The 12,392-nt window shown below is 40.5% G+C and overlaps 1 protein-coding gene across 1 annotated transcript in view; it reads right to left on the bottom strand.

Moving 5' to 3' along the window:
* The window catches only part of clpb (caseinolytic mitochondrial matrix peptidase chaperone subunit B), an 83,101-nt gene that overhangs the window by 14,876 nt on the left and 55,833 nt on the right, over positions 1 to 12,392 (bottom strand). Inside the window, exon 9 of the mRNA XM_037546713.1 lies at positions 7,069 to 7,146. Within this exon, the coding sequence (XP_037402610.1) occupies positions 7,069 to 7,146 (78 nt within the window). The remainder of the gene's footprint in view (positions 1 to 7,068; positions 7,147 to 12,392) is intronic.

The raw sequence follows: 12,392 nt of genomic DNA, 5'->3' as shown, positions 1-12,392 counted from the left end.
TCACTGTCACTCTGGATACTCATTCACTCTGGATACTCATTCACTGTCACTCTGGATACTCATTCACTCTGGATACTCATTCACTGTCACTCTGGATACTCATTCACTCTGGATACTCATTCACTGTCACTCTGGATACTCATTCACTGTCACTCTGGATACTCATTCACTCTGGATATTCATTCACTGTCACTCTGGATACTCATTCACTCTGGATATTCATTCACTGTCACTCTGGATATTCATTCACTGTCACTCTGGATACTCATTCACTCTGGATACTCATTCACTGTCACTCTGGATACTCATTCACTCTGGATATTCATTCACTGTCACTCTGGATACTCATTCACTGTCACTCTGGATACTCATTCACTGTCACTCTGGATACTCATTCACTCTGGACATTCATTCACTCTGGATATTCATTCACTGTCACTCTGGATAATCATTCACTCTGGATATTTCATTCACTGTCACTCTGGATACTCATTCACTGTCACTCTGGATACTCATTCACTGTCACTCTGGATACTCATTCACTCTGGATATTCATTCACTGTAACTCTGGATACTCATTCACTCTGGATATTCATTCACTGTAACTCTGGATACTCATTGACTCTGGATATTCATTCACTGTAACTCTGGATACTCATTCACTGTGGATATTCATTCACTGTGACCCTGGATAATCATTCACTCTGGATATTTCATTCTCTGTCACTCTGGATACTCATTCACTGTCACTCTGGATACTCATTCACTCTGGATATTCATTTACTGTCACTCTGGATAATCATTCACTCTGGATATTTCATTCACTGTCACTCTGGATACTCATTCACTGTCACTCTGGATACTCATTCACTCTGGATATTTCATTCACTGTCACTCTGGATACTCATTCACTGTCACTCTGGATACTCATTCACTCTGGATATTCATTCACTGTCACTCTGGATACTCATTCACTGTCACTCTGGATACTCATTCACTCTGGATATTCATTCACTGTCACTCTGGATACTCATTCACTCTGGATATTCATTCACTGTCACTCTGGATATTCATTCACTGTCACTCTGGATACTCATTCACTCTGGATATTCATTCACTGTCACTCTGGATATTCATTCACTGTCACTCTGGATATTCATTCACTGTCACTCTGGATATTCATTCACTGTCACTCTGGATATTCATTCACTGTCACTCTGGATACTCATTCACTCTGGATACTCATTCACTGTCACTCTGGATACTCATTCACTCTGGATATTCATTCACTGTCACTCTGGATACTCATTCACTGTCACTCTGGATACTCATTCACTGTCACTCTGGATACTCATTCACTCTGGACATTCATTCACTCTGGATATTCATTCACTGTCACTCTGGATATTTCATTCACTGTCACTCTGGATACTCATTCACTGTCACTCTGGATACTCATTCACTGTCACTCTGGATACTCATTCACTCTGGATATTCATTCACTGTAACTCTGGATACTCATTCACTCTGGATATTCATTCACTGTAACTCTGGATACTCATTGACTCTGGATATTCATTCACTGTAACTCTGGATACTCATTCACTGTGGATATTCATTCACTGTGACTCTGGATAATCATTCACTCTGGATATTTCATTCTCTGTCACTCTGGATACTCATTCACTGTCACTCTGGATACTCATTCACTCTGGATATTCATTTACTGTCACTCTGGATAATCATTCACTCTGGATATTTCATTCACTGTCACTCTGGATACTCATTCACTGTCACTCTGGATACTCATTCACTCTGGATATTTCATTCACTGTCACTGTTGATACTCATTCCCTGTCACTCTGGATACTCATTCACTCTGGATATTCATTTACTGTCACTCTGGATAATCATTCACTCTGGATATTTCATTCACTGTCACTCTGGATACTCATTCACTGTCACTCTGGATACTCATTCACTCTGGATATTTCATTCACTGTCACTCTGGATACTCATTCACTGTCACTCTGGATACTCATTCACTCTGGATATTCATTCACTGTCACTCTGGATACTCATTCACTGTCACTCTGGATACTCATTCACTCTGGATATTCATTCACTGTCACTCTGGATACTCATTCACTCTGGATATTCATTCACTGTCACTCTGGATACTCATTCACTGTCACTCTGGATACTCATTCACTCTGGATATTCATTCACTGTCACTCTGGATACTCATTCACTCTGGATATTCATTCACTGTCACTCTGGATACTCATTCACTGTCACTCTGGATACTCATTCACTCTGGATATTCATTCACTGTCACTCTGGATATTCATTCACTGTCACTCTGGATATTCATTCACTGTCACTCTGGATATTCATTCACTGTCACTCTGGATACTCATTCACTGTCACTCTGGATACTCATTCACTCTGGATATTCATTCACTGTAACTCTGGATACTCATTCACTGTCACTGTGGATATTCATTCACTGTAACTCTGGATATTCATTCATTGTCACTCTGGATACTTATTCACTCATTCACTGTCACTGTGGATATTCATTCTCTGTCACTCTGGATATTCATTCACTGTCACTGTGGATATTCATTCTCTGTCACTCTGGATACTCATTCACTGTCACTCTGGATACTCATTCACTGTCACTCTGGATACTCATTCACTCTGGATATTCATTCACTGTCACTCTGGATATTCATTCACTGTCACTGTGGATGCTCATTCACTGTCACTCTGGACATTCATTCACTGTCACTCTGCATATTCTTTCACTGTCACTCTGGATACTCATTCACTGTCACTGCATATTCATTCACTGTCACTCTGGATACTCATTCACTCTGGATATTCATTCACTGTCACTGTGGATATTCATTCACTGTCACTCTGGATACTCATTCACTGTCACTCTGGATATTCATTCACTGTCACTCTGGATATTCATTCACTGTCACTCTGGATACTCATTCACTGTCACTCTGGATACTCATTCACTGTCACTCTGGATACTCATTCACTCTGGACATTCATTCACTCTGGATATTCATTCACTGTCACTCTGGATAATCATTCACTCTGGATATTTCATTCACTGTCACTCTGGATACTCATTCACTGTCACTCTGGATACTCATTCACTGTCACTCTGGATACTCATTCACTCTGGATATTCATTCACTGTAACTCTGGATACTCATTCACTCTGGATATTCATTCACTGTAACTCTGGATACTCATTGACTCTGGATATTCATTCACTGTAACTCTGGATACTCATTCACTGTGGATATTCATTCACTGTGACTCTGGATAATCATTCACTCTGGATATTTCATTCTCTGTCACTCTGGATACTCATTCACTGTCACTCTGGATACTCATTCACTCTGGATATTCATTTACTGTCACTCTGGATAATCATTCACTCTGGATACTCATTCACTGTCACTCTGGATACTCATTCACTCTGGATATTTCATTCACTGTCACTGTTGATACTCATTCCCTGTCACTCTGGATACTCATTCACTCTGGATATTCATTTACTGTCACTCTGGATAATCATTCACTCTGGATATTTCATTCACTGTCACTCTGGATACTCATTCACTGTCACTCTGGATACTCATTCACTCTGGATATTTCATTCACTGTCACTCTGGATACTCATTCACTGTCACTCTGGATACTCATTCACTCTGGATATTCATTCACTGTCACTCTGGATACTCATTCACTGTCACTCTGGATACTCATTCACTCTGGATATTCATTCACTGTCACTCTGGATACTCATTCACTCTGGATATTCATTCACTGTCACTCTGGATACTCATTCACTGTCACTCTGGATACTCATTCACTCTGGATATTCATTCACTGTCACTCTGGATACTCATTCACTCTGGATATTCATTCACTGTCACTCTGGATACTCATTCACTGTCACTCTGGATACTCATTCACTCTGGATATTCATTCACTGTCACTCTGGATATTCATTCACTGTCACTCTGGATATTCATTCACTGTCACTCTGGATACTCATTCACTGTCACTCTGGATACTCATTCACTCTGGATATTCATTCACTGTAACTCTGGATACTCATTCACTGTCACTGTGGATATTCATTCACTGTAACTCTGGATATTCATTCATTGTCACTCTGGATACTTATTCACTCATTCACTGTCACTGTGGATATTCATTCTCTGTCACTCTGGATATTCATTCACTGTCACTGTGGATATTCATTCTCTGTCACTCTGGATACTCATTCACTGTCACTCTGGATACTCATTCACTGTCACTCTGGATACTCATTCACTCTGGATATTCATTCACTGTCACTCTGGATATTCATTCACTGTCACTGTGGATACTCATTCACTGTCACTCTGGACATTCATTCACTGTCACTCTGCATATTCTTTCACTGTCACTCTGGATACTCATTCACTGTCACTGCATATTCATTCACTGTCACTCTGGATACTCATTCACTCTGGATATTCATTCACTGTCACTGTGGATATTCATTCACTGTCACTCTGGATACTCATTCACTGTCACTCTGGATATTCATTCACTGTCACTCTGGATACTCATTCACTGTCACTCTGGATATTCATTCACTGTCACTCTGGATATTCATTCACTGTCACTCTGGATATTCATTCACTGTCACTCTGGATATTCATTCACTCTGGATATTCATACACTGTCACTGTGGATATTCATTCACTGTCACTCTGGATATTCATTCACTGTCACTCTGGATATTCATTCACTGTCACTCTGGATATTCATACACTGTCACTCTGGATATTCATTCACTGTCACTCTGGATATTCATTCACTGTCACTCTGGATATTCATTCACTCTGGATATTCATACACTGTCACTGTGGATATTCATTCACTGTCACTCTGGATATTCATTCACTCTGGATATTCATTCACTGTCACTCTGGATATTCATTCACTCTGGATATTCATTCACTCTGGATATTCATTCACTGTCACTGTGGATATTCATTCACTGTCACTCTGGATATTCACTGAAAATTACATTTATTATAATTTCATTCTGAATATTAATTATATTATAAGTTCATCATGCAAATTCATTTTATTATAACTTAATTCTAGATTTTTAATTTGATCATAATATCATTCTGTACATTAATTTTATTATCATTTCATTCTAGATTTTAATTTGATGATAATATCATTCTGTACATTAATTTTATTATCATTTCATTCTAGATTTTAATTTGATGATAAGATAATTCTGGATATTAATCTTATTATAATTTCATTCTAGATTTTAATTTGATCATAATTTCATTCTGGAAATTCATTTTATTATAATTTTATGCTGGGCATGAATTTTATTATGAGATCATTCTGGATATTAATTGTATTGTACTTTAATTCTGGTCATAATTTTTTAAAAGTTTCTACATGAAGCTTCTTTGCTGACCAGCATCTAAGACTGAAGTTTGTAGGTGTGGAGAAACATCCTTGCAGGTTTTCTGAAAAACTGAAAGCGAGTTCCTTTGAAAAGAATGAAAACTAAAACTAAAGGCAAAAGACGGACGCAAATACTGAAAATAGTTATGATGTTTGTTCCATGTGTAAAATATATGCTTTCTGCTCTTTTCCGGACACTAAATAAAGAACAACCTGTACCTGTGCACAGTAGATTTTGCGGGTAGGCGTGTCCTGAAGAGGGTGGGTGTGGTCTTTAATAAGCAGGCCTGTGCAGGTCTTTACTGTAAAGCTTGTTCTTCCACTAAACAGCAGCTACCAAAGAGCCAATTACATTCTATTTCACAAGATTCTGAGCCAGAAGAGTTGCTTTTTGTTTTTCCCTTTCCGGGTCCATTTTCTCTCTCTCCCTGACTCTCTTTTCCATCTCCTGTCCTCATCCATTCTCCATCTGTATCTCTCTCACTGCATAAAATATTCCTCTTATGAATTTTAATATACATATATGGTAAGCGGGGGGGCTGCTGAATATTGATGCTGCTGGTCAGAGAAGCTGCAGGCAATAAAACGGCAATATGAGGCATCTAGCAATCTACATCAATCTCCTCAGGACCATCAAACAAACAAACAACTGTCACAGTCCATGAGTGTGTGTGTGTGAGTGTGAGTGCATCTGTTTGTGTGTGTGTGTGTGTGTGTGTGTGTCTGTGGGACATCTGGGGAGGGGGGGCGGGGTGTACAAGTGCACAGGGATAAAACGACGAAATAAGAACAATTATTCATAAACAAGAGAAAAGTGACTGTCCAGCAAACGTCCAGCAGAAGTTTGAACAGTATTATTCAACAGCATCTGGATTCTGCTATACAAGCACCTTTAAAACTCATTATAATTCATTAAAACCATTGATATAAGCAGGCCAGGGTTTACTATTTTGTTATTGTTGTTGGGGGGGGGGGGTTGGTCTTCAGTGCTGATCAGTCCAGCTCTGTCAGTTTGCATGGTCTATTGCTTTGTGGCTGAGCTGTTGTTGCTATTATACGCCTCCATTCCACAACCACAGCACTTATAGTTGTCAGGGGCAGCTCTAGCAGGGTGGAAATTTCACAAACTGACTTGTGACACAGGTGCTACTCACCAATTAGTGTAGAATTTAAAGTCACCGAGCTCTTCAGTACGACTGATTCTATTGCCAGGGTTTGTCTATACAGACTGCATGACTATGTGCTTGACTTTATACACCAGCTAGCAAGAGTGTCACTGAAATACCTGGACTTAATAAGAAGGAGGGGTGTCCACATACTATCAAGTAGTTTGACTGTCAAGTAGCTTCATAAGAAGCTTTTTCAACAGATCTGAAGAACTGTACGTACAGTCGTATGTAAATGACTGGGGCACCTAATATTTTGCACATGACTGTATCCTGAAACCTCATTCAAAACTACTTGTTGGGGGGCTTTAAAAAGAAATAATTAAAAAACTGGGAAATAAAGCCACTTCATATTTCTGATTAGACACTGAAACAAAGAAGTTACCGATTCCAGAAGAGCCGAGGAAGAGGAAGACGAGGGGGTGCTCTTCATCATACCATCCGTTCTCTTTCCTCCTGATGGCTGGAATAAACACAGAATAAGAGAAATGAAGAGAAAGAATCTTCTTCTTATTATTATTATTATTTTTGTTACTTTGTAACTACGTAAATGTACGCATGAACACATTTTGGGCTTATAACTGACTTCAGACTAAAATCGTTTTGCTCTGAGTGACCTTAGTTGACCTTATGTATGTTTACTTTATTAAAATGACTGATCATTCCATTTTATCACCACCAAAAAAATCATAACACTGCTGAAACTTTACCAAATGTTTTAGTTGTGTCTGTTCCGGTAGTGTCCATTTCAGTAGTGAATGTTTGAGTAATGTCTGTTTCAGTAGTGACTGTTTCAGTAGTGACTATTTTGATAGTGACTGTGTCAGTAGTGACTGTTCCGGTAGTGAATGTTTGAGTATTGTCTGTTCCGGTAGTGTCTGTTTGAGTATTGTCTGTTCCGGTAGTGAACGTTTGAGTATTGTCTGTTCCGGTAGTGAACGTTTGAGTATTGTCTGTTCCGGTAGTGAATGTTCCGGTAGTGAACGTTTGAGTATTGTCTGTTCCGGTAGTGAACGTTTGAGTAGTGTCTGTTCCGGTAGTGAACGTTTGAGTAGTGTCTGTTCCGGTAGTGAACGTTTGAGTATTGTCTGTTCCGGTAGTGAACGTTTGAGTAGTGTCTGTTCCGGTAGTGAACGTCTGAGTATTGTCTGTTCCGGTAGTGAACGTTTGAGTATTGTCTGTTCCGGTAGTGAACGTTTGAGTATTGTCTGTTCCGGTAGTGAACGTTTGAGTATTGTCTGTTCCGGTAGTGAATGTTCCGGTAGTGAACGTTTGAGTATTGTCTGTTCCGGTAGTGAACGTTTGAGTAGTGTCTGTTCCGGTAGTGAACGTTTGAGTAGTGTCTGTTCCGGTAGTGAACGTTTGAGTAGTGTCTGTTCCGGTAGTGAACGTTTGAGTAGTGTCTGTTCCGGTAGTGAACGTCTGAGTATTGTCTGTTCCGGTAGTGAACGTTTGAGTAGTGTCTGTTCCGGTAGTGAACGTCTGAGTATTGTCTGTTCCGGTAGTGAACGTTTGAGTATTGTCTGTTCCGGTAGTGAACGTTTGAGTATTGTCTGTTCCGGTAGTGAACGTTTGAGTATTGTCTGTTCCGGTAGTGAACGTTTGAGTAGTGTCTGTTCCGGTAGTGAACGTTTGAGTAGTGTCTGTTCCGGTAGTGAACGTTTGAGTAGTGTCTGTTCCGGTAGTGAACGTCTGAGTATTGTCTGTTCCGGTAGTGAACGTTTGAGTAGTGTCTGTTCCGGTAGTGAACGTCTGAGTATTGTCTGTTCCGGTAGTGAACGTTTGAGTATTGTCTGTTCCGGTAGTGAATGTTCCGGTAGTGAACGTTTGAGTAGTGTCTGTTCCGGTAGTGAACGTTTGAGTAGTGTCTGTTCCGGTAGTGAACGTCTGAGTATTGTCTGTTCCGGTAGTGAACGTTTGAGTAGTGTCTGTTCCGGTAGTGAACGTCTGAGTATTGTCTGTTCCGGTAGTGAACGTTTGAGTATTGTCTGTTCCGGTAGTGAACGTTTGAGTAGTGTCTGTTCCGGTAGTGAACGTTTGAGTAGTGTCTGTTCCGGTAGTGAACGTTTGAGTAGTGTCTGTTCCGGTAGTGAACGTTTGAGTAGTGTCTGTTCCGGTAGTGAACGTCTGAGTATTGTCTGTTCCGGTAGTGAACGTTTGAGTAGTGTCTGTTCCGGTAGTGAACGTCTGAGTATTGTCTGTTCCGATAGTGAACGTTTGAGTATTGTCTGTTCCGGTAGTGAATGTTCCGGTAGTGAACGTTTGAGTATTGTCTGTTCCGGTAGTGAACGTTTGAGTAGTGTCTGTTCCGGTAGTGAACGTTTGAGTAGTGTCTGTTCCGGTAGTGAACGTTTGAGTAGTGTCTGTTCCGGTAGTGAACGTTTGAGTAGTGTCTGTTCCGGTAGTGAACGTCTGAGTATTGTCTGTTCCGGTAGTGAACGTTTGAGTAGTGTCTGTTCCGGTAGTGAACGTCTGAGTATTGTCTGTTCCGGTAGTGAACGTTTGAGTATTGTCTGTTCCGGTAGTGAACGTTTGAGTATTGTCTGTTCCGGTAGTGAACGTTTGAGTATTGTCTGTTCCGGTAGTGAATGTTCCGGTAGTGAACGTTTGAGTATTGTCTGTTCCGGTAGTGAACGTTTGAGTAGTGTCTGTTCCGGTAGTGAACGTTTGAGTAGTGTCTGTTCCGGTAGTGAACGTTTGAGTAGTGTCTGTTCCGGTAGTGAACGTCTGAGTATTGTCTGTTCCGGTAGTGAACGTTTGAGTATTGTCTGTTCCGGTAGTGAACGTTTGAGTAGTGTCTGTTCCGGTAGTGAACGTCTGAGTATTGTCTGTTCCGGTAGTGAATGTTTGAGTATTGTCTGTTCCGGTAGTGAATGTTTGAGTATTGTCTGTTCCGGTAGTGCATGTTTGAGTATTGTCTGTTCCGGTAGTGCATGTTTGAGTATTGTCTGTTCCGGTAGTGAATGTTTGAGTAGTGTCTGTTCTGGTAGTGAATGTTTGAGTATTGTCTGTTCTGGTACTGAATGTTTGAGTATTGTCTGTTCCGGTAGTGAATGTTTGAGTATTGTCTGTTCCGGTAGTGCATGTTCCAGTAGTGTCTGTTTTAGTGATGACATTTTAGGCAATTTTAAGCAGAACTCAATGACCAGAAAACATAGCCCTGAACAGCTGTACACACATAAAATCATTCTTCATTAAAACACAGAAAATATGTGTTTCAGTAGTGACAATTTATGATGGTACACACTGACTTTCAGACACATTTACTTCAAAACAGTGGGCTCTAACTGTGCAGCATGTGGCCCTGAGGGACAGGGATGCAGCCTCACTTCCTGCTCTTCCATGCAGTGGCTGAAATAGGCCTCCACCTTCAGACTCAATCTGTGTTTCCATAGTGAAATGAAAACGTGGAACACCATTTTTTTTTTATTCAAAAAATTAAACTGATAAATCTAAATCTTTTCACTTTAGTTTAAAAGAAATCAAAAGATCTGAAACAGAATTGTTTTCAATGGTGGTGATGGGAACCAAACATCTGAAGCATTCAAAGCCTCAAGAAGCTCCTTCACAGAATGTTTTTACAGGAAACCCTTAAAAAGTTGATAGTTTTGAGATAAACTCTTGCCATAATTTTTTTTTAAATTTCATTCCTGGTGGTGAGGTACATGCAGGGCATTGTGAGGCAAAATAGACCCCAAAGAAAACTTGTTCATATTTACCCCTAGTTTATCACCATTAACATTACATATAAAAGCCTCACTGGTTATTTTGGATGAATATATGTAGACATGGCAACCCTGTGCCATGTGTTTCTCAACAATAAACCATTTCATATCAAACCACTCTGAATGTTTATATCTCAATCACTGCTTTAAGGTTTACAGGTATGACTGTGTGTGTGTGTGTGTGTGTGTGTGTGAGAGAGATGGTAGGAATGCAGGTTTTATTTTATTTTGTTAGATTTTGTATTTATTTTATCTTATTCTCTACATGTGAGTGTCTGTCTGATACTGCTCTGTGAGCTCCTGTAACCAAAACTAAACTCCTTGTAAGTGTAGCAAACCCGGCCAATAAAGCTCGATTCTGATTCTGATTCAAGCAGAAATTTTGGAAAGCTGCTGGAGTTCCCCTTAGATAAGGTTTTTGCTTTGGAGTTGTTTTTTTCGACAGTGATGAGAGTAACAGAACATGAAAGTTTTATTTAAAATGTGCTTTAAGAAAAGAGAGAAGATAAATTGATGAGACATAGGTGAAGGGAGTGATGTGAGCAAAAGAGTCAAGATAAAGACCAAAATGCATGTCGAACACACGCAAACGCACAAACATACGCCTCTCTCTTCCTTCCCTCATCCTCCCCTCCCTCCCTTCCTCCCTCCCTTCCTCCCTCCCTCCGATCTGCCATTAGCTCGACGCTAATTCCATTAGCCTGCTCCATGCTGCAGCCGGCAAATCACGTTAGCATGGATCCAGCAGAGGTGCCTCAGGAACAAGGGCTACGATAACACGCCGTCGCCACGGAGACCGGCCCTGTGAGCGCGCCTGTGTGTGTATGAAAGGGACGGGCAGATATAAATGCGAGAGAGAGAGCAGACCGGGGTGGTTTTGGGGTAATAGAGGGGGGTTCGGTGGCCTGGGGGTCAGGGGTGTTTTTGTGATTTTGCACGGAACAGAGTCGAAGCTTAGAGCTAAATAAAGCTAAGAGGCACTTAGAGCAGCCAAGGAGAAACATCCATCATATCTCATCCTGCTTAGCTCTTACAGAAGACAGAGAGAGAGAGAGAGAGAGACAGAGAGAGAGAGAGAGAGAGAGAGAGAGAGAGAGAGAGAGAGAGAGAGAGAGAGAGAGACAGAAAGAGAGACAGAAAGACAGACAGAAAGAGAGACAGAAAGAGAGAGAGAGACAGACAGAAAGAGAGACAGAAAGAGAAAGAGAGAGAGAGAGAGAGAGACAGAAAGAGACAGAAAGAGAGAGAGACAGAAAGAGAGAGAGAGACAGACAGAGAGAGAGAGAGACAGAGAGAGAGAGACAGAGAGACAGACAGAAAGAGAGGAAGAGAGACAGACAGAGACAGAGAGAGAGAGAGAGAGAGACAGAGAGAGAGAGAGAGAGAGAGAAAAGTTTTCGGTGTTCTGCGGCTGCAGAATAGGCCTGTGCTGGTCAAAGGAGAATTCCACAGATTTTTCAAAATTTCTGCATAATTCAAGAGCCAGGATGTAAACAAAGTCATTCCGAGTGGTTCGATGTCGAAAGCTCCACTACAGAGAAATTTACCGACTCTGACTTCTTTACAGTGGTAGAGACGGGAACCAGGGGTAACCTGTCTTCTTACCATTTTATTTACCATCCAAAACCACTGGTGACTCTACATTGTCTTCAGGTTGTTTATGTGTAATGTTGATGATTGTAAAATAGTGGAATATGTGGGGGAAAAAAAATTGAAGGGCTATTTTGTATTACAACATCCTTCATGAACCTCTCAGGCATAAAGGGATGTTTAAAAGCGATGTTTTAGGCCTACATCTTCTCAAAACTATCAAAAATCACTGGCTGTGTTTACATGCACAGATTTTTGCCAATCTGATTGAATATATTCCTATTATAGATTAAGACTGAGGTGTTCATTCTCACTCTACTCAACAATCTGATCTCTGTTTATATACACAAGTAATCTGATCCACTTAGAGTAGATGTTACCATGACAGCAAGCA

Source organism: Pygocentrus nattereri, chromosome 17 (assembly GCF_015220715.1).
Source record: "Pygocentrus nattereri isolate fPygNat1 chromosome 17, fPygNat1.pri, whole genome shotgun sequence".
NCBI lineage: Eukaryota > Metazoa > Chordata > Actinopteri > Characiformes > Serrasalmidae > Pygocentrus > Pygocentrus nattereri.
This window is presented reverse-complemented; position numbering and strand designations above follow the sequence as displayed.